Source organism: Haliotis asinina, chromosome 14 (assembly GCF_037392515.1).
Source record: "Haliotis asinina isolate JCU_RB_2024 chromosome 14, JCU_Hal_asi_v2, whole genome shotgun sequence".
Classification (NCBI taxonomy): Eukaryota; Metazoa; Mollusca; class Gastropoda; order Lepetellida; family Haliotidae; genus Haliotis; species Haliotis asinina.
In genome coordinates this window covers 2,825,456-2,849,515 of record NC_090293.1, presented here as the reverse complement: position 1 = coordinate 2,849,515, position 24,060 = coordinate 2,825,456, and the positions used below count along the sequence as shown (strand labels likewise).

Below are 24,060 nucleotides of genomic sequence, written 5' to 3'. Positions count from 1 at the left end.
AAGAACTTTTCGGAGAATGTGTAGCCCATACGATAACAATGTCGAATTGACATTGAACTTAGTATGTCCTATGTAGGACTTAATATCACCCACGTGTGACTTACTATCCCCTGCGAAGGACATACTATCTGGTACGTAGTACTTAATATATCCTGTTAAAGGCTCGGATTATGGAGTGCGGTATTTAGGTTGAGAAATGTTTGGTTATGCAGGACTTAAGATAGTAGAAATGCACGCCAATGCATATTCCTGACACTAACGCAGTGTTACGACACAGTGTTATTGTGTGTGTGTGTGTGTGTGTGTGTGTGTGTGTGTGTGTGTGTGTGTATGTGTGTGTGTGTGTGTGTGTGTGTTACGTTTGGGTGACTTGGACCTTGATCTAATAGCAATTATGGGTATTGTGTCTTTCTCACTCTCTAACCCTCTCTCTCTCACACACACACACGCGGGCGCACGCTCTCAAGCATACATGCACACATACAGACAGAGGAGGTGGGAGACGTTTCTGATATGAAATTCTCGGTATGACACGTCCTCCGAAGGTTTGGCTTGTCTTCATATGAGGCTAGGTTGGATCAGACTAACTCTCGTTTGCGGCTTGTGTTTTCGTGATTGTTTACAAGTTGACATGGCTCGGGTGGAAAAGCGTTGAATGCGGTGTAACGCAATACGGAATGAAAAAAGACAAATGATTGTGATTATAGTTGTTTGTATAAGCATAAGGAAACAAGTACGCATACAATATTAATGCCATCGATATTCTAAGACTGATGATAGTTAAAAGAGAGAAGCACGCCAGGTGACCATGGTGCCATTGTAGAACCGCACCAGCTGACCATGGTGCCATTGTTTTGATTGATTAATAATATCCCTGATGACGTCACACTAAAAGTATATATAGTTGTCTATACGTTACACAGATCTAGCTCAACCCTGGCAATGCCTGGTGTTTATGTTCCGTCACACCATGTTAACTTGCTATGTAAGCTTATGGGCTATGGAGGTCAGAGACACTTGGTTCACCACTACACACCTTGCCTCTTGTACACAGTGGCTGTAAGACACATGTGCTTACAAAATTATCTTTCAGTCAAGTTGTGATTTATTTCTATCATAGTGTGCATAAAGTGAGTTTATCTGACCTATAGAAGGGTCATCATTTACATGAGACTACAATTAGTTTTCACTATTTTAGAATTCACTATTTTACAACACCAATGTAGTGTAGCTAAATTTTAAAAAGTGGGTCGCACTAAACTGTTTGAATTTGAAATCGATGAGCGATTGTCAGCTTTGGACATGTTGAGACATAATGAAAATGATTGTGTATTTCTCACTCAGCATCCAAGCCATATCTGTTTCAACAACCCTTTCACTTACAGCCAGCTCACTTTACTTTGTCATCTGTCCACAGTGATGTGTAAACTATATGGTTGGTGAGTGACGTCACCAACACACTCTGTGACTTGCTATGATAACGAGTGATCCAGATATCTCTCACCTCGTGTGCCTCTATAGCAGCGAGATATATTTAACTCTGACTAGGCTTACGTTTTGAATGAATGCTATCTTGCTACCACCCCACCCCATGTCGCCAAGGTCCAAATCTTCAGCCTAGGCTAGGTCCACAGGGGAGAGCATATCCTTCACAACAGTTTTCATCCACTGACTGATTTTAGCATTCATGTCTTTGGGGTCCATGTCAGGATCCAGGGCTGCTCTTACTTTCTCTATTATGGGCTTGAAGAGGGGTCCAAAATAGCTAGCATAACAAATAGATATTGCAAGGATGTCAAAAAAGTAGTTTGCCAGCATTTTCTATTCAATATATCGCTCATTCTTTCCTTTATCATCAAAGTCTTCATTTTTTTCCAATGTCCTCCTTACAGATTTCCAAAGTTTGTTCCCACATTTATTCAATGAATTTCACTTCTCTCTCTTGATCAACTATAGTACCTGTCTCTACTGGACTTTAATGTACCTGTCTCTACTGCATCTGGTGTTTTATCTTTAGGGGGTTCCATCCATTTAAACCGTGTAAATACATTGATGGCTATTAGCAAGTATTTGACTCCATCATTGTCTTAGGCTCTGTTGGATACATCGGCTAGATCTAAATCCCACGTGAATCCAAACCCATTGATACGACTCTGCTGCTTTTGAACTTGTATCTCAATGAACGTTGCAGAGAATAAGCATCCTGATTAGCTAACCACTTCTTGATGCGATGTAAACCTATACCAATGTTTCCTTCACTTTTCATGATGTAATATAATTTTGACGGGCCTGTAAAATATACTGGACAAATAGTCCTCCCATCCTTCAGCGGGCAAGATTACGTGTTAAGTGAAGTAAAAGAATGCAAAACCCATAATTATAAGCTAACACTAAAGTACTTTCTCGACTCTCCATATTGAATCACCTGGCTTGTTATCTCTTTCAAAGTTCATTATGTGACGTACTTGTCATTGAAAGAATGTAGTCCTATTATTAACTATTTTTTTTGTTTCCCAGATATTGATGTGTATCTACTTTTAGTGTGACGTCATCAGACAGGATTAACCAATCAATACAGTTGGCGTGGTTCTCTGTTTTAACTATCAGGCAGATTATGACTAATATCCAGCGCATAATAGAAATATGTAGCAAAGTGCAACATGTACTAGTGAACTAACTGCAACGCAACAATAGAGCAAACTGAACGTGAGGCAGTAACGTACACCAGTCGGTCCAACACATGAAAGTACTGTGCAACAATTATACTACCCATTAAAAGTCTAGACTCACTTAAAACACTTACTATATGTACTTATACATGTATACATGGTTACAATGAAGACGAATTTCTCCACCAACTTGGGGTAAACAACTTCAAACCTTATGCAGATTAATTGCACGAGGATGATTCATCAAATTGCTGAAAAGTATGAGCAAATAACGTGCATTTGAACTGCTGAGTTTGCTGTAAAGATTTGATAAGAATTTCCCATTTTTCACTCAGTCTCATCATTTGTTGAAAGCACAACAGTAATCTTTTCAACTTTACCAATTTGCTTTACTAAACATCAGTTCATGTGTAAACAGTACCTTTAAACAGAATGGAATATTTGACAACATCTAGTTTAGAACAGTTGACTGAAGTATGCGACTACATTTACACTAGTGAGTCTAAACTTTAGATGGGTAGTATAGTTGATTTGTGTTCTGGTCGCGTCTCACGAGTGCAGAAATGGTGTTTCGGGGGCAGTGCAAATGTGCAACCAGTAATCGTTGAGTCATTCCCCTATGGCCTCATGACGTTGTGCAGACGTTAGCCTTGGCATGCTGTGCGTTTCAAATGCTGTGTAATTGTGCAGGGGTTGATCTTTCCAAAGTGATAGTACTGTGTGACATTCATTTGCTCTGTTTCTCTTTCCCGGAATGCACGTGAAACAACGTACTACAAGCCTCAAGGACGAAACCACTGACGTCGCAGAATGTGGCACGTGCATGCACGTTAGATACATGTCATTAGTCTCTGAGTTTAAATCCTTATGTGTCTATACGGGTTTGATAAATTTAGATTTAATTTTTTTTTGTATGCACAGTTTTTCTACGTGTCTAGTATAAAACGATTGATATCACTTGGCGCCGGTGCCTTATAATAGATCTCATTGGGGTATACGGTATTGGGAGCGCATTGACATCACATTGGCCGTAACCTGGCCATTTTTCATGGAAAGCTGGTGCATTCCACGTACTGCACGTGCGCTTCTTGCAGTAACTGTCTTGTGAGGAACACATGGTTTATACTGAAAAACTATGTCATTTCTTCACATCGATCCTTCGTAGCCGAGCTGATAAACCCGTCAAGCTAGAGAGCAAAGGGTTGCAGGTCCGAAACCAGGTGGCGCCATAATATGTTGGAAGTTTCTAATAATGTGATATTTTACGATCAGTGATAGCAAGACAAATAGGACAAAGTTTGAACACCTTGGTTTAGACATCAAAGTCGCATCCCAGGGATTACAATACAAACCTCTGATTATATAGTGTAACCAGTTGGTACGACCTTGAAAAGACTGTCTGAGACAACCGTTATAGCCAAGTTGATAATTTATAATTACATTTAGGAGATTGCGAAATGTAAGTGACTGGACCTGAGCAGCAAAAAAGCCCTCTGTTTCACATTTTTGAGACCAGCCAAAGGAGTCGGTTGGATTGGTATTCTGTTCCATCCACTGCATGTACCCACGATCCAATGGCTTCTCAGACAGTTTCTCCACAAAGGACCGACTCTGAGCAGACTTGCAATTGGTGAAGGACGTCACCCGGTTTACGCTCATCGCTGGATGGGAAAGTGTGTATGGTTTTACTTCGCATTTAGCGATATGCAGGCAGCATCATGACTCCAGAAATTGTACCCGTGTTGGGAATGGAACCTGGCTCTTCAGCGTGACTAGCGAACACTTTAACTTCTAGGCTACCCACCGCACCCCGTCTGGATGAAATGGTATTCTTGATTTATGTGTTGTTACACAGGGCAGCCCGTAAGTGATACAAAGGCAGCCATATTTATCAGGAGGCTAATGGTAAAGTTCAATGAATGTATTTGCTCAACAGGCTGCTCCTTCTAATGTGTCCATAGAAGGGATGACGCTAATACTAAGGCTATGTATGCTGTCAGCCAAGGAAAATATAGAGAAACAAAACAAGCTCGAGAGTCAGAGAGCTATACGCATAGATCAGGGGAACAGAGAGTTTCGCAACAACCAGTGTGACTCACTGAATGTTTTATGTCAAGAAATCACATATGCTTTATGGTTCAACTTCTTTATTATACAAGCTCACAACGTTTCGAGACAGCTCCTAGTCTCTTCTTCAGGTGAGGTGAAGTGTTGAACTATAAAGCATGTTTACCTTGATTCCACCAACTTCTAAATGACTTTGAAACAGCTTTCAAGAAATTACATATCTATAAATCGGCATATACGTTGTACACTCAGATTGTGAAATCAGTCATTTCGTGAAATGACTAAGAGGGTTAGCATTACGCTTCTTTTCGTGTAACTACAATCAATATACTTCAGTCATTTCATGAAATGTGTACACTCATCTATATGGACAGGGGTTTGTCAGGTGTGGCTGCTCTGGACACAGCGAGTGCCGAACAAACAGTTGTAAATTTAATGAAATGACTGATTTCACAATCTGACAGTAACATATACGCGTACAAGTTCTGTTATGCAGAGGGCATACAATCGGATGCAGTGGTAAGTTGAGCGATCTCTGGCCTGCGCCACTCGAACCTATCAGTCTTCTCTAGCCGTCGGCACCGGAAGTTCATCTGGTCTGGGTCAATGTGCAACACTTCCTGTTTGCTGATGTCTGCTGACAAGGCGGCTGATGGTTGACTGTTGGACATGGTGACGCCTGGCAGCAGCTGTCTGTGAAGTCGCTGCTTCGAGCAGTCTTCTACTGTCAGTCGTGGTATTGTTTCAAATGACTGCTCTGCCATTGACTCCTTTGCATTAAATGCATGACGCCTTTTGTAATGCACGTGCATTTCCTTTTTCACAATATCACATTGCATTATCAACATAATGAGGAGAAGATGTGTTTTATCGACGCTGCGTGCTTCCGAAAACATGGAGTGGATTTGCATTCGGACAATAAGTCAAAACCTTGTCTTTCTTGAAGCATTTCAAACGTTGGATAACTCATTTTCAGTTGGTATGTTTTTTGTATTAATATCTTTAAAGATCATCCATGCGTTTTCCAAGTTCATCAGTATACAATACTAATATAATATGGAAATTCCAGAATATTCTGGACAAGCAGGGGCCATACTGCACTGGGTTGCGGACAGTTGAACAAGTTAGCGGGTAGGAGTTCCATCCACAGGAGTGCACACAGATCCATGATGGCTGCACGCTTTGGTAAACATTCACTTTGAACGTTTCTGTCTATTTCAGCTGACATGTTTACGGACACACAGAGACACACACACAGAGACACACAGACACACACACATCTGGAACATCTGGCTCGACTTACACTGACTTACACACATCATAGGTCGACTTGACCTAATCCCATCGCTGGTGCGGTATGACACGTTTACCCCAATGGGTTGGCAACGGTCTTCTCTCATTCTGCCTACGGCTAAAGACAACACAAATCATGGTCTGTTGGTCACAACTGTGTAGGCAGAATGAAAAAGCGATAGATAATAATTGACACTATCTTTCCACAAGAAAAAAAATGGAAAAGCTTGCTTTTTTGTGCCTTTATGTGTCTTCGGTTTTTTGTTTAAGTTGTTATGATAAGCAGACTGCTTGATTAATTTCTGTTATGTGGACATTCATATGATTTTGTTGCTTACCGATTTCTTACCTAACAGTTACACCAGCGTACAGACTGGTTTCTCTCTAAATAATATTGTGCATCTAAATTACCTACAACGTTTCTTGAGTTTAGGTATCTGTAACTTAAACAGTCTAAAAGGAACAGATCCTAATTATTTTTGGCTACAAACCTAAGAAAGAAACCTAAACAAATTATCAGGGCAGCAATAACTGGATAACATCAGGTCCAGATAACATCACAAACACAGTATCAAACAAGTTCCCACCTAACATACAAAATCTCACACTTAATCTCTTCAAGCATATCTGGACGTCATTTAACATACCCACATCTTGGAAAACAGCCAGGGTGGGGGCCAATCCTCAAAACAGTGAAACCTAACAACGACCACGACTCCCTTCAATTGATGCCACTCAAACCCAGCTCGTGTACATGTAAAACAATTGGCTTAAACACCAAATCCTCACTAAAAAACTAATCAAGGAGGACCAGAGTGGCTGTACGCCAAAGCGACAAACTTTAGACCATATGTTACATTTGGATCATGACGTTAAAGTGGAGCAGGTAGAAAGACGACACACCATGACCATATTAATTGACTTTAGTAAAGCTTTCTATATGGTCCAGCACAACGCTCTCATCAAAAACCAATCAGGCTCGTGTTATGTTGTTGTCATGGGCAAGTCCATTTCCAAATTAGGGGTTGCCTGATTTTCTCATTCTGCCTACACTTTTATGATGTCTGTAGGCAGAATGAGATGTAGGCAGAATGACAGAAAACCTTGGCAACTAGACAGTGTGGGACACGTATGTGTAAGTCAACCTTGTTCGTTGTTTATGGTCACTTCGTGAACATCCATGTTAAACAATTTAAGATTAGTTCTTTTTTTATCAAAACTTTATAACGGTACTGTTATACTCTTAGTTTGTTATACTCTCAGACCTAATTGTGGGGCCTTAGACGACCCTACTAACATAGCATTATGCATAGGTATATGCATATTGACTAATTGACGGTCAGTATTCACTGTCACACGTACAGTTTTACAACAATCTGAAACCTCTGTCCATGTAGCTCGTGTCTTTGTTCCCTTTGTATACACATCTGAAATCAAGTAAAATGTTTCTACAAATACGGAGAATCATACATCCTGTAATTCTGGCAACGTGGTGCCACATTTCGGATTACTTTGTTTGTCACTTTGCTTGTCTACCATGGGATTCTGGAGTGTGTGGTCTAACATTTACTTAATTCAATGGTATTTTATTATCGAAGAAAATGACTGCATCAGTGCCAAAGAATGTTTGTATTCATGTGTAGAATCAAAGCAAATGCCTCACCTTTTACATGTAAGGGGACGTCAAGACGTTTTCAGAACTCACTACCCAAAGTTATGAAACAGCTATGCCTCTAGTACAATTGCATACATTGATCATTCATGAGATGCCTCAACTGCTCCACCTGAGATATGCCATATACAGTACAAATATCATGGAGAATTCTAAAACTAGGTACAGAGCTGCCGTTCATGTCCTCGCACTAGAGGGCAAACAGAATCCACGAGTACAGTCCTGACCTGGCACCCAGTGATTATAACCTCTTTTCAAATTTGAAGTCTCACTTGCTTGGAAGAAGATTTACCAATGATGATGAACTCAAGACTACAACAAAAGCTTGGTTTAGGGACAAATCTATTTCCAGGTCATTGCCATCTTGCAGAACAGATGGGTAAAGTGTATTGAACTGGAGGAGGATGATAGTGAAAATTATAAGTTTGAAAGCTGCTCGGTTAATTGTATATCCTGTTCTGAAAACTATTTGACCTCCCCTCGTGAGTGTTTTCAATACTTGGTGAATGTTCAGGAGGGGTCTCTTCGCTTGAACTCATTGGCAAGTCGTCCTCCATTTCTGAAACAATCATATTTAATACACTAGTAAAATCTTGGGTCTTTCAAACAAGTCTATATCTATTATCTGTGACACCTCTCATTGAGTACTCAGACAAAAATGCTTTTATTTTTGACCACAGGACAGCCCTATCACAAGTGTACACATATTTAAACAGGTAATAACACCCAGATGTTCGACGTAGCAGATGACCCACTATGCTGTTAACCATCTTCAATGCTGCCAGGACAAATGTTAAATGTGATAATGTCTGAACCTCCTACCTCCCTGTCCTCGCTTCCTGCAGACATATACGACTATGGCGACGGCTACTGCAGCAACGACAATTCCACACACCGAGCCAACAATAGAGTAGACAAGGTCACTGGAGTCTTGAATAAGAAACGCGTATGCCCTCAGTTAATAGTGACATGATTTGATTATACTTTCTTCTCACTCTTCTTCAGATCAAGCTGGGCTAAAGAGTTATTATCCCACTCTAGAGATGAATCAATACAACGTTTAGTTCTTTTCATATACCATTTAAACATTATAGAAAGTTCCCTTTGTGGTAATGCAATACGATAAATATATTACAAATTTGGGGAAAAGTAATGAAATGAAACTTTACAAACTTTCAGTAGATGGTGCGATGGTTGTACTTCCTGTTGAAGTGCCAGTGACATCAGCTCCAGTTGATGTTCTGCCTGTCGATGACCTGTCTCCAGTAGATGATGGGATGGTTGTACTTCCTGTTGAAGTGCCAGTGACATCAGATCCAGTTGATGTTCTGTCTGTCGATGATCTGTTTCCAGTAGATGATGCGATGGTTGTACTTCCTGTTGAGGTACCAGTGACATCAATTCCACTTGATGTGCTGCCCGTCGGTAAGGTTTTTCTACTAGATGATGAGATTGTTGTACTTCCTGTTGAAGTGCCAGTGACATCAGCTCCAGTTGATGTTCTGCCTGTCGATGACCTCTCTCCAGTAGATGATGCGATGGTTGTACTTCCTGTTGATGTGCCAATGACATCAGATCCAGTTGATGTTCTGTCTGTCGATGCTCTGTTTCCAGTAGATGATACAATTGTTGTACTTCCTATTGAGGTACCAATGACATCAACTCCACTTGATGTGCTGCCCGTCGGTAAGGTTTTTCTACTAGATGATGAGATTGTTGTACTTCCTGTTGAAGTGCCAGTGACATCAGCTCCAGTTGATGTTCTGCCTGTCCATGATCTGTTTCCACCAGATGATGATATGGTTGTACTTCCAGTTAAAACTGTACAGACGAGACAAATGACTGAAAGGCGTCTAATCTCACAATTCACATTTTGTTTCTTCATTGAACATGCGGAACTTCAAGAAAAAGAGTAGAAAATGGTAGAGAAACACACTAAACTTGACAGATAAAATGGCATATGTCACTGATGTTGTCTATTTCTACATACAATTACAACGTACCATGTGTAGTCAAACGTGCATCCCCACATGCTTCACGAGTACGTCTAGAGACAGATACGCACTTTGTAGTACTATCGATAGATACACACTTTGTCCCATTGACAGATTAACAATAAGTATGTGCTGTTCCACAGACAGATACATTTTAAACATGTGTATTCCTTGGATTCTGTACTCACCAAGTCTCAAGGGGCTGCTGGTACGTGACTGACCCTCTGCCGTATCCTCACACCACCACACAGAACCATCGTCAGCACCGGAACTAAGTCTGAACGTCACAATGTGACTCGTTGATGTACAGTTGAAACTGATCTTACCATCGATGATGTTGTTGACATTGTACGTTGTCACACTACAGGATGACATGGGTTGCTCTTCTGTCTTAAGGATTTTACTTCCGTTTCTAAACCACCAGATAACACGTCCGCCGGAAGTGCTGACGTCACTGTCACACTCGAGGGTATACTGGTCCGTCTGTGAACTGATTAGTCGGAGGCTTGTTATGCTGACAGATCCTGTTGATAAGCAACAAAACTACTTTCAGTGTAACGTTCTTTGAAGGACATAGGCTGGTCAGTGTACATAAGGCAGAGCTACAAGGTTTCGGACTTTGCGTATAACAAATATTGTGACCTTTTGCTCATGAATGTTTCTCTCTCATCTCTCACTCTCTCTCTCCCTCTCTCTCTTGTGGATAAGTGGTGAGATGGTGAGGATAAGTGGTGGGGATTTGTGGATAAGTGGTAGGGTGGTAGGGATGAGTGGTGGGGACGTGGGGATTAGTGGTAGGGTGGTGAGGGTAATTGGTGGGGATGTGTCGATAAGTGGTAGGGCGGTGATAATAAAAGGTTGAGATGTGTGGATAAGCGTTTGAGTGGTGCGGATAAGTGGTCGGGACATGGGGATAAATGGTAGGGTGCTTGGGATAAGTGTTAGGGACGCGGGGTGGCGGGGTGGAGATGCAGGGATATGTGGAAGGGTGGTGGGGATAACTAATAACGATGCGGGGATAGGTGGTAGAGTGGTGGGGATGGGCAGCTGGAACGGGTGGATAAGTGGTTTGAATGCGTTGATAAATGGTAGGGTGGATTTACGGTACTGTAGTTGGGATAAGTGGTACGGTGGTGAAGATAAAGGGTGGGATGCGGGATAAATGGTGGGGATGCTGGGATAAGTAGTAAGGTGCTGGGAATAAGTGGTAGGGTTGTGTGGATAAGTAGTGTTGATGCAGGAATAAGTGGTGGCATGATGGGATAAGAGGTCGGGATAAGTGGTAGGATGGTGGGGATAGTGGTGGGGATGCGGGGATTCATGCCGGGATGCGAGATAGGTGGTGAGGATGCGGGATAACTGGTGGTGATGCTGGGATAAGTGGTAGGGCGGTGGGAATAAGTGGTTGGGTGGTGTAGATAAGTAGTGGGGTGCGGGAATTAATGGTGGGGATGCCAGGATCAGTGGTCTGAATGCGGGGATAAATGATTGGGTGGTGGGGATAAGTGATATCATGATGCTGATAAATATAGTCGATGGGGGGATAAGTCGTAGGGAGGATAAGTGCTGGGGATGACAAGATAAGTGGTGTGGATGCGGAAATAAGTGCTTGGGTGTTGGAGATAAGTGGTTTCGTGACGGGGATAAGTGTATTGGATGAGCTGAGTAATGGGGATGCGTGTACGATGGGTGGGGATGCAGGATAAATGGTTGGGTGATGGTTTAAGTTTTAGGATTTGGGGGATGAGTGGTGGGGATGCGGGGATAAGTGGTGGGGATGCTGGATAAGTGGTGGGGATGCTGAATAAGTGGTGGAGTGGTGGCTATAAGTGGTGCTGTGATGGAGATAAGTGGTGGAGTGATGGGATAAGTGGTAGGGTGATGGGGATAAGTGGTGGGGATGCAGGGATAAATGAAAAGTGGTGGGAATAGGTGTTGGGGATGCGGCGTTAAGATGTAGGGATGCAGGGATAAGGGGTGGAAATGCAGGGATATGTTTTGGGATGGTGATGGATGGATGGATAACTAGTGGTTTATCAGGGATAGGAGGTGGTAGGGATTAGTGGTGGGAATGTGGGATAAGTGATGGGTGTTCGGGGATTGCTGGTAGGTTGGTGGGGATGCGGGGATAAGTAGTGGGGATTCGGGGATTAGTTGTTAGGATGCGGGGATAAGTAGTGGGGATGCGGGGATTAGTAACTGTTGTTGGGATTGAAATAAGTGGAAGGGATAAGTGGTGGGTTCATGGGGAAAGGGAAACGAAGGTCATATTTCGTTTTTTCCGCATAGAAGACATTTTGGTATCATTTGAAATGTAACCCTTGTAAGAAATGTGTACCTTTCTTACTATTCACAGATTACCACGAACAAGAAACTGTTCGTAAACTCTCTTGATTGTATAAATCTACTTTACTGATATATTAAGCTAGCAATGCCCTCGACGTCGTGATGACCCCGTTTACTCCTCACGTGGACAGTTTGTATCGTGAGACAATTCCAAGATGCCTCTCACGTGTAACTTCGTAATTATCCTATTTCGCATTAAAGTAAAGTAAAGGACACTTTCTGTAATTTTGAAACACTACGTGAATAGGAAACTGTGTGTATAATAATTCAGCCCTCGGACGGGATAATAACTCTTTAGCCCAATTTGAAGGACAGTGAGATGAACAAAATGGTGTCTCTAGTAACTGAGGATACATGTGTTTCTTATCGAGAAAATTGATTTTTGACAGAACGGGGATAATGAAAGCAAGGAAGTGATAACATTTTATGAGAAAGTGATATTTTGTACATGACCATATTGTACGGTGATTAGTATAAGTAATGGGGCTTCTAACTCAGATCAAATATCTAAGCTAATTAATATCAATAACATGATCTAGACTCTCTTCTTCACAAACGGTCTGCGTTCACATAAGGCTGGGTTTGTTCACATAAGGTGACCTTGGGTCCTTTCAATATATGGTGGTGACCCAAATGTTTAAATGTACACGATTGATAAAGTGCTCAGCTGGCTGAGCACAATGTATGCGATCGATAAAGTCCGCACCAGTGACATACACTGTAACATGACTACAGTGTACGAGTTGAAAAGGCAAGTACTGAGTCTCATTGCTTTTTCACAAGCGGTCTGTGTTGGTCGTCATGGAATGCCTATAAAATAATTACAGTTTAAATGTAGCGGGATGGTTGGGTGACTTGTAGTTGGCTGTCTGCAGAACGCCCTATATTGACTTCAGCAAAACAGTTTAATGTGTATCTTCTGTTATGTCATTGGGTTTGATAATAAATGCCTGTTGGGCTTGTTGTATCCCTTGTTTTATATACTTTTTTCTCATCCTCACTTATAGATGATGTTTTATGAATTTTCAATTGAATCTCTTCTTTCATTTTGCTGTATTTTTCTAGTTCGCTTAGGATCAAACGAAACTCATCTTCAGAGATTTTACTGTCATTGAGTGCGTCTGAAACATGATCTTCTATCGTGTTTAATTGTTGAATTCAATTTCATCGTGTTTCTTTGTATTATGATTCAATTTGCGAGTAACAAATTTAAACGCCGACCCAAATGTTCCTGTTACTAAGGCTGCTAATTCAAGTCCTAACACCAACGGTGCAGCTACGACTGTTGTCAACAGTCCAACTTCTACTGCTCCTAATCCCATGCTAGTTGCCATTAAGGTGATAACAGCACCGTCTATGTAGTTTAATGCTCTATTCTGCACTTCCCTTGATATTTCCTTCTTCATCTACGGCTGGATACAGACCCATTCTATTTGTCTATAATACAGTGTATAAATTAGTTTTTAATAAATAAGTCAGTTAACTTTTGACTGATATATTATATTTAAGCCTATAAAGTTTAAATTATTGCATATGTAAATTCTATTGATTAAAATATCTGTTCTATCCATAATATGAACCCCATCGAGGCTTATTGATGGTTATAGCCTTGTATTATTATGATTCGACAACGTTTATTCTCAGGTGTTTTTATACCAAATTATTGAAATTCCATATAAAAATTCTATTGGATCGGTGGGACTCTTTGCGACATATACTTCTATAATTAGTGTTGTGTGTGGTTTTATAAGCTATAAACCCAGAAAATAAAGACGATGGTAATTGGGTTTAGTGTGAATCATTAAAATGGCATCCTAGTTGATTGGAGCTACTGCGTATTAGATGGTAGGGTATGTTTTGATAAATATCTATTGGCCTATCAAAGTCTTCTACATCAAACAATGTACCATCGAATGATGGGTGTATTCTCCATTCATCCGCATTGTTGAGAACTATGTCATATCGTGTGTTGCTGACAGATCCTAATACGCTTAAAAGCGTATATTTTACCATCTATTCCTATGTCATCAAGCCCTCTAGTATCACCTACGTTACTAGCAATTTTGTATATGTAGTGTTACGCTTAGGTATTTACAGTATTGTTTTTTGTATCTAACATTGATATTTTTAATTCGGGAATGTTACCATTTATCAATTTTTTATACTGACACGATGAAAATGACTTGGTGAGACCCTCCTTGTATTTTTCTGTTCTAACCGGGACAGCTCTCAACAACGTGGAAGGACGTTCATTTTGTATGTTATTCGTTGTGCTAAGCTGGTCTAGATGAACACATAACTCGTGGTATGGAATTAGCTCTGGTACATTCGAACCACTGACGACAGACTGAGGGTTATATCACTTGTTGCGAGCCCTAGTATCTTCGCCAACGAGTCTCAGTGTGTTTTTCATATTTTTGTTGTCTAACACCACTGTCCCGTTTGAGTCATTTATTTTAAGTTCAGCTCCTAAGGGTTTGCAAATTTCATCGTTGAGAGAACACACGCTGGAGTATCCATCGGGTATTAAGCGTTTGTCCCCATTAATGAATATCTTATTAGTATTTTTGTTGATGTTTGTCCATTGTGGGTAGTAGGTATATCGCATAGTGCCATTTCGAGTTGGCCAGACGTGTTATCAATGGCGTGTATAAGTTGAATGGTCTCAACGTTCGTTATATCTGGAAGAGTAATGTACATATTATAATATTAATCATATACAATAATAAATATGTATAAACCCAAAGTACGTTATCAAAGAAACATAAATGCCTCCGACTACACACAAATGAAAATCTTGGTTGATGCGGATGGTTCGTATTTCAAAACCCGATTCATGGATGTGTACCCATACTCCAGAATTGATACACATAGCAATGGGGGGCACGTTGCCATTGCAGGGTCTATTGATGTCTTTTCCGGTGCGAGAACAGTAAAAGAGGTCAGTGATGATTTACTGAAACGAGGTCTACTTCGGTAGGACTTTGCTTTGTCGAGTAATGAATGGAGGGATGATCGTACGAATTTTAAAGGAGATGTTGCTTTCACCGTCCAAAAAGTGGGGCAGCCTCCCAGTTTGAATGATGGTTGGAAAATATTTATGCTGGATATATCGAAAGGATACACTCGTGCTGGCATTATCCATTTAAATAATTCGATTAGAGCGTACGTGTGGACTATTCTGGGTGCACAAACGCAGACGCGCTCCAGTGTCATAGGTCATGGAACCGCTTACGATGCACAGAAACAGTTCGTGGCTAATATTGAGGATGTTATCGCATCACCGGTACATCTCCCTAGTGCTATTAAACGATACCAGGACATGTTACAATATGCTAGGTCAAAAGGCGACTACGTGTTCGGTGTGGGATTGTACATGGCTCTTAGTGAGTGAGTGAGTGAGTGAGTGAGTGAGTGAGTGAGTGAGTGAGTGAGTGAGTGAGTGAGTGAGTGAGTGAGTGAGTGAGTGAGTGAGTGAGTGAGTGAGTGAGTGAGTGAGTGAGTGAGTGAGTTAACGTCACATCGGCAATATTCCAGCCATATCGTGACGAGAACATGTTTGATATTGAAATGAAATGTGCATATACTATAAAAAGCTGTCGTCAAAGGACAGTAAAATAACTAGAATATCACAGTTATCATTCAAAACTAGTGTAGAAAGTTAAAACTAATATCACTATTTGGACAATACAACATAAAATACGGGCTATATATCACCATCATCTGAAGGTAGATCACCATACTAGGGACCATGGGGACCTGCATGGACCCTAGCTGGATTTACATCATCCCTTCAGTTGTTAGCAATTTAGGAAATCTAGCCATATATTAAAAAGACACATATTCTACGATTAAAAATATGGACAGGTTGAATTGACTTTGAATGTTTGTGGACTTACGTACCCTCTCAGGAGGACAATAATTTTACAGTACTTTAACCCCCCTCGAGGATACAGCCACTAACAAGCACAGTTACGAATTTAAACTTCCAGTACTATAATATTTATCTATTCACAAGTCATTTAACAAATCTAATTCTTTTAAAAATTGAATGATTAAATGAGAACTTATGTTATTAAAAAGATCCTTCATTGTTCGTGATTTGAAATAGGTATCCCTTGTGATGGAATATTCGACACAGTCAAGCAAGACATGCTTGTATTGTAATTCATTAGTGTCTGGTTTTTTAAATGTAGTTAATGTTAGGTCAACTTGTGGCCTAACCAACTGCCAAGGAGGAGAAGAAAGAAGACGGGAAGGAGCTATATTTTCCAGCTCAATGCCGGTAGCAAAAATAAGTGGTTTCATTCTTAAACTAAGAGGCGGAACAAGAGAAGATTTCTTATTGTATAAATCCTCATACAGAGGATTGAAGACACAGTTATATGCAGGATTTGACTTATTCGAATGCAGTTTTGTTATATACTGTAAAGCTAATTTTATACGTCGCTGCTCAAGAGATGGTTCATCAGCCTCGACATACAGGCTGTCAACAGGTGAAGTTCGAAAGGAGCCAAGACAGAGTTTTAGACCTTGATGGACTGAATCTAATATTTTTAGGTTGCTTTTGCAGGCTCCACCGTACACAATGGAGCCGTAATCAAGTTTCGAGCGAACCTGTGATCGATACAGGTGTAGGAGGGTAGATTGATCCCCTCCCCACTTGGAACTGGAAATAACTTTTAATAGATCTAGTGCCTTCAAGTATTTATTTTTTAGGTATTTAATGTGTGGAAGAAAAGTTAAATGGGAGTCAAAAATTATACCCAAGAACTTTGCCTCCTTTACAACTTTGATGGGAGTGTCATTTAGAAATATTTCAGGGTCTTTATGTGGTTTGTATTTGCGGCAGAAATGTATACAATTCGTTTTGGATTTAGAAAATTTAAAGCCGTTTTCGAGACACCATTTACCTATTTTATTTAAACATAACTGCAGTTGTCGTTCAATAGTATGCATATTTTTTCCACGACCAGAAATATTAAAATCATCCACAAAGAGTGATCCATCAATTGAATCATTCAAAACCTTTGATAGACTGTTAATTTTAATACTAAAGAGTGTGACAGACAAAATACTGCCTTGTGGGACGCCCTGGTCCTGAGTATAATGATCAGACAGGGTAGAACCCACGCGTACCTGAAATTGTCTGTCAGTTAAAAACTCGGATATAAACTGAGGCAAACGACCCCGTAAACCAAAATCATGTAAATCTTTTAAAATGCCATGCTTCCATGTCGTAGCATAAGCTTTTTCTAAATAAAAAAAGACTGATACTGCATGCTGCTTGTTAATGATGGCGTTCTTAACGAATGATTCCAATCGAATTAAATGATCTATGGTACTGCGATTTTTACGAAAACCACATTGTATATTTGTGATTAAATTATTTGACTCTAAGTACCAAGTTAGTCGGTTATTGACCATACGTTCCATGGTTTTGCAAACGCAGCTAGTCAAGGAAATAGGCCTATAATTAGAGGGATCTGTATGGTCACGGCCTGGTTTAGGTATGGGTACAATAATGGCATTACGCCAGGATGGAGGAAACTTACGAGATGTCCAAATATCATCAAAAATATTCAATAGTGTCTCTAAACAGGATTCAGGTAAGTGTTTCAGGAGTTGATAATGAATATTATCAGCTCCTGTAGCAGTATCGTGAGATTGTTCAAGAGCAGTTTGAAGCTCATGAATAGAAAATATTTCATTATAATCTTCCCCATTATCTGAATGAAAATTGATTTTGTTCTTTTCCTGCTGTTTTTGATATTTTTGAAATTTGGGAACATAATTAGACGAGGAAGAGTGTTTAGCGAGAGTTTATCCCAGTTTGTTTGCAATATCAGATTTATCTGTTAACAACTGATCCCCAGTTTTGAGATGATGTATGGTTGATTTAGTACCTTTACCTTTTATTCTCTGGATCATGTTCCATACCTTGGACATAGGCGTTCGCGAATTTATTTTCGAAACATATTTTTGCCAAGACTGGCGTTTGTTTTGCTTAAGTGTGCGCCTTGCTTTAGCATTTAACACTTTATATTTATTTAAATGATGCACCATTGGGTGGCGGCGGAAATAATGTTCAGCATTTTCCCGTGCTTTCCTAGCTTGTTTACATTCATTAGTAAACCATGGTTTACGTATGTGTGGATTTATAGAGGACTTAGGAATACATTCATCGGCTATTTTGTTGAGCTCATCAGAGAATAATTGGACTGAATCAGGAACATCAATAAAACGATCAGGAATTAATTTGTCCTTGCAAAGTAGTTTGAACAAAGGCCAGTTAGCTTTACTGAAGTTCCATCTTGACGATGGAGGGATATCACCTGGAGCTATTGCCTGAAGAATGGTCGGAAAATGATCACTGCCACACAGATCATTGTGAACTGACCATTCGAATTCATTTAAGAGATCTGCATCAGTGAGTGACAAATCAAGAGAAGAATATGTACCTGTACCAGGATGTAAGTACGTTTTCGAATTATTGTTGAATAGACATAGTTCATTGTTTGAAAGAACATCAAGTCTTCTAATATCCTCCCATTTCTGTTTGTATCAGAACTACCCCAAAGTGGATTATGGCCGTTAAAGTCACCCATAATGATACATGGCTTAGGGAGCTGGTGATAAAGAGCCTGAATATCTGTTTGCTGTAGAGTAAAAGACGGTGATACATAAATTGAGCACAAAGTGAAAACAATATTCAAAGTCAGCCTGACAGCAACAGCTTGAAGTGGTGTATTCAGGGGGACAGGGCTATGTATAACACCCTGCCTCACCAAAATTGAAGAACCCCCTGTAGCTCTAGGTCCTGGAGGAGAAAAATAATTATAAGAATCATATTGCCTTATATCCATAAGGTCAGTGTCTCTAAAATAGGTTTCTTGCAAGCAAAATGCCGATAGTTTGAAGTCCTGTATCAGTAACTGTAAATCATTGAAATTGTTCCTTAGTCCTCTACAATTCCACTGGATGATGTTAGATGAGCGGCTCATGGAGGTTCAATTGGAGTTCGTGATTTGGAGTGGGGTCTAGCTCCACTAACTGGGAGTGACGGATTGACCTCCATCTCTAAAGGTTCAAATTGGTTGTGAACCGTGATAGGGGAAGACTCTGAGGAAGGCACCTCCAAATGCTGGATGGTTCTGGTCCTTTTGGATTGTTTCTTTTCCTTTTTGCCATTTTTTTGAAGATTTACTCTGACTCTGTGATCTCTCCTCTGCGATACATTGTGCTGCTGAAGATAAATCTACCGACGGCAGTGATGCTACAGCCTCTGTCTGAGAAGTTGATGTAGATACGTCAATCAGAACCTGAGAAGTCTGAATAGTGTCACTGATTATGACTTGTTGATTGACCCAAGATAAGGATGTTTGACATGATTTTGATGTCATGGGAGGTCTGGAAACAAGAGCTCGAGAAGAGACTGCATTTGAGTATAAATTTGATGAAGTGGTAGGAAGGGGTACCAACTTTCTTGCAGAAGAATACGAGATATTGTTAGTGTGTTTGATATGTTGAATTTTTGTCTCACGTTCATAAAAAGGACAGGATTTAGGTGAGGCTAAGTGGTCTCCATCACAGTTAGCACACTTAATGCCATTCGTACACTCAGAAAGTTCGTGTGCACTACCACAACGGGAACATACCGAGCTGTTGCGGCAGAACTTGGCCCCATGACCAAATTTCTGACATTTGAAACATCGGAGAGGAGACGGTACATACACCTCCACCCCAATGTTGAAATAGCCAGCTTTTACAGATTTTGGAAGGACGGAATGTGAAAACGTGAACAAATACGTATTGAGCTTGATTGTTGTGCCATCGTCTTTCTTTTTGGAAAATCGCTTTACAGCGATGACCCCTTGATTGTGAAGCTTAGTAACAATGTCCTCCTCAGTCATGTCAGAAAGACAATGAGCCCTATCTCTGACAATGCCTCTACAGGAATTCAGAGTTCTGTGTACAGAGGCAACAACGGGTGTATTCACAAACTGTTTTAATTTCAACAGATTGTCCGATTGTTGCGTACGCGCACATTCCACTAACAGAGAGCCATTTCGAAGTCGCGTTACATCCTTAACTTCTCCACAGACACCGTGAATGCCCTTGGAAATAGCAAAGGGGTTCAGCTTGAGAGGGTTTTCATCAGCAGATGAGATGACAATAAATCTCGGCCACGAGTCAACTAAGTCAGATGAGCCTTCATCAGATGACGAAGATTCAACATACCGGCGTTTATTCTTCGGTGAACGAGAAGGAATGGAGGTAGCCATAATGTAGGAAAAGTGTTCGACAACCCTGCTCCCCACCCACCATGGAGTGTCAACGAGGACGGTGTTACAGCGGAAACCAGTCTGTTCCACCAGGGCTACAGGGATGTTATACTCCAGCCAATAAAAACGTGAAAAGCTGTTGAATCAAACAGAACAAATGCCAGGCTGGTTCGCCCTCGACACATATCTGATGAAACACAGAATTGAGAGGTTAATATTGCCAGATTGACCCATGAGCCACCGCCTTCTGGCATGGGACTCTAGGCAAATTAGTACACAAAAAAATGTACATTGAAAGCCAAAAAAGCCAAGATCATATAATCAAAGTAATACGTGCAAAAGTATTCACCATGCACAGGGCTTGGCGTGAACAGCCGATTGATTGAATTGGGCCTATTCAACTTCCCGTCTAGGTGAAGTTAGGGCCAAAGTGGCGTGTTGAGCAACAGAAACACGGTTGCAGGCCCCTGTTACCCTCAACCACCAGGATCCCCTCCTCCACCGACACAGGGCCGCAACCCACGGCTAACAGATTGGTGGACCAAATATGCCCCCAGGTCCACAACGGGGGCTTGGCGAGCACTTAGCGTTACCCAGCACCCACCACGAGGAGGTGGCTCGCCACGGGTGCCTGGCTCTTAGTGACATGCGCCTGAGAATCAATAAAATTACAGGCTACAACAATGAAATAATCATCGCCACAGCCGATCAAAACTTGGTTGTTAATGTTGATATAAACGTCTCCCACGTAGTACCAACCACCGGGCTGTCCGCAGGACCCCCCACTTTGGCATCACCACCAGAGCCAAGGGTATTGAAATTGCCTAACTGGCAGATCTCCCCCACTCAGCGATACTACAATAGTTGATATGATGAATCCCAATGCTGTCAGAACGCTGGCAATGGTGATGCCTTGCTCACGGAACAATATTCGAATCCTGTTGGCTAAAGCTGTATCCTCGTTCAGCATTCTATCGATTGTTTCCCAAATGCAGCTGATCTGGGGAAGCAGATTCTAATCGCATGCGTCTCTCGTCTTCTAAATTGCGCAGTTATTCCGTGATATGACGCTTCATATACACGTGTTCTATTTCCATAATCATCTAAGGTAAACTTTGAATAGTCTCGGTACAGAGGCTCGACGTAGTTTTTATCATTTCTTAATCCGTTGTAATAATTATCTACTGCTGGGTTCAAAAGTTCTTCACGCATTGACGCCGATCTAGTTAACAAAGTTTCCTCATCGTCATCAACATCAGGAGAAGCAGTAGCTCCTAAATCATCCATCTCAAAATCACCCATATTTTGAAATTATATTGTATTAAATATTAATTGTATAATGTCTTAGAATGCTAAGTCATTTTTAAAGAGAACCACTAGGTGTCAAAGCCGTGCTCCAGTCGGTTACTATCACGAACAACCCCAGCAAGATAGACCAGAACCAAGTACTGTTGGTTAGATTTCCAAACTTGGGTGTGAACGACGTCATAGTAACGGGTACGGCACGATTGGCGTTTAGCATCAAACTGACTTCGGACAACGACAAACGTCATCTCGTGAATAATGTGGGACGTGCCATAGTCAAGAAGACCACTGTAAAAATTAGCGGCAACGAGGTGCTTAGCATAGACGACAGCGAAGTGAGGGAGAGCACGCCAATGGTGTGTACCACGGAATCGGCAGCAGAAATCCTTGGATGTGTTACATATTTGGTACGCCTTCACACCAGAAGAGACAGCCAAAATACCCGATAGTGAAAAAGCAAGCGCCGAAGCGTACGGGAGCAGAATTTGAATCCCGCTTGACTTTGAGTTGCTAACTGGGCACGCACTGTTTTACCAATCTGTATTGGGCGACAGGCTGGAATACGAACTCATATTCAATGATTACAGCAAAGTCGTGCGTACACCGAACAGTGACGAGGGCAGTTACGAGATCGACAACATATCGTTGGAGTTCGACATGGTGACTAGTCCGGATCTTGTCCGGCAGATTCGAAATCAGTACTCTGGAAAAACAACCACCCTGTAAGACAGGATACTACGGAGCGACACCGTATGGAATATCAACATGAATGTGTCGGCGCGATCGAAGAAAGGTATATATTGATCACAGCTGTGGAGGAGTACATTCGAAAGAGACAGCGAGAAATTTTACAATCCAGAAATCACCACAGTAGAAGTGACCATAGAGGGAATGCCTAATCAGTTATTTAGCCATGGAATGAGAGCGTACCAGCAGTGGGATGAAATAGTGAAGCTCCTGACGATCAAACGAAACTCAATAGTTGACAACGTAGTCAGTGAACTGGATCTATACTCCATGAATATCGGTGATTACTTAACAACAGAGTACGCGTTATGGTTGGATATGAGATTGACGGGTGAACAATCTACACGGTAGTGGGCGCCACATCGAAAATGGAAGCAAGGGGATAACGATTCAAATAACGAAGAAGGCTCAATCAGCTGGTAAATTGTACTTATATCTATATGTAATTATGGACGTGCAACTTAACATAGACAATGGGAGATTCGTCCAAGCCATCTACTGACCTGTGGTTGGCCGGGCCCACTGGGGGGTCCAGTGGACAGCTGACTGCAAGTCACCCCCACTTACCCCATGATCCACACCATGCTATTATATGCGGGCAGATGGGATGTGGCAATACTGTTTTCATGCTTGATTTGTCGGAGGGATATTATAAGGAAGTATTTGACAAAATCATTATCCTATGCCCTACTATAGGCAAGAACAAGACTTACAAGGAAAGAGCTTGGGTGATGACGGACCCGGACGTACACAGAGTTGATCCTGGTACACGCCTACAAGAGTATTTAACGTTTCACAACCAATTTGAAGGAAAACCAACGTTGTTCATCCTGGATGACTGCAGTGCTAACAGAGATATAACAAAAAAGAGAGACATGCTATCGTATTTAGCCCTCTCTGGCCGGCACACAAATGACAGCATCTGGGTGTTGACACAAAAATTCAACTCGGTGTTGAAAGATTTGAGGAAGCAGACGCGATGGTGGCATTATTTCACTGCAAGGACAGAGATTCGATCGATGAGTGTTTGAGAGAGAACGATGTAATATCAATGAGTAAACCAGAGGGGGGAACAGGTGAAAAAACAGCCCGATGGAACTAAACATGTCAAGTTTGTGTTGAAAACCGATCAACCAGTGGATTACCAAGTGACCTAGCGGTCGGCCTAGAAATGACCTAGCGGTCGGCCTAGTAATTTTTAGTAATGACCTAGTGGTCAGCCTTTCTTTTTAATAACGTTTCAGTAATTGGAACCAGCGGACAGCCGACTGCAAGTCACCCAGGTGGGGGCTAACCCCATCGACCCTCGTATTGTGTTGTAATTAAAATTATATATTTCCCTTAATATATTATGTCTGTGGGAAAATGATTCGTTAATGACGCATACTACGCATTAGTGGTTTCCGCGTTAGCAGTAGGGTACATTTGGTTGACTAAATGATTACAAAACAACCAACTATCGACCTGCAAGATATGATATTTCTATCGTTTTCACTGAGCATTTAGGTGATACAATCAAGTGGATTGTACCGCCTATGTACAACCTCTTGTTTGTACAGTTCTTGTACACATGAAGCTAAAGGTGCTTTAGTTGTACCTGCATGGTACTCAACTAGTTACTGGCCACTGTTGTGTCTGAAAGGAACTTTCATACCTGAAGTGCTTGATTTCGTGTATTTACC

General features: G+C 41.2%; 1 protein-coding gene across 2 annotated transcripts in view; it reads right to left on the bottom strand.

The window, feature by feature from the left end:
* Positions 1-4,799: 4,799 nt before the first annotated feature.
* Positions 4,800-24,060, bottom strand: part of LOC137262298 (protein rtoA-like) — a 34,177-nt gene continuing 14,916 nt past the window's right edge. The window contains exons 2-6 of one of the 2 annotated variants that reach the window (XR_010954908.1): positions 9,884-10,219; positions 8,875-9,522; positions 8,524-8,631; positions 7,693-8,260; positions 4,800-7,456 (exon numbers count right to left, since the gene is read on the bottom strand). Coding sequence is in view for 1 of the 2 variants with exons in the window: in XM_067800115.1 (XP_067656216.1) it covers positions 8,142-8,260; positions 8,524-8,631; positions 8,875-9,522; positions 9,884-10,219 (1,211 nt within the window). In the remaining variant the exon portion in view is untranslated. Of the gene's footprint in view, positions 8,261-8,523; positions 8,632-8,874; positions 9,523-9,883; positions 10,220-24,060 lie in introns of both variants that reach the window. The other variant, XM_067800115.1, reaches the window with a different exon arrangement.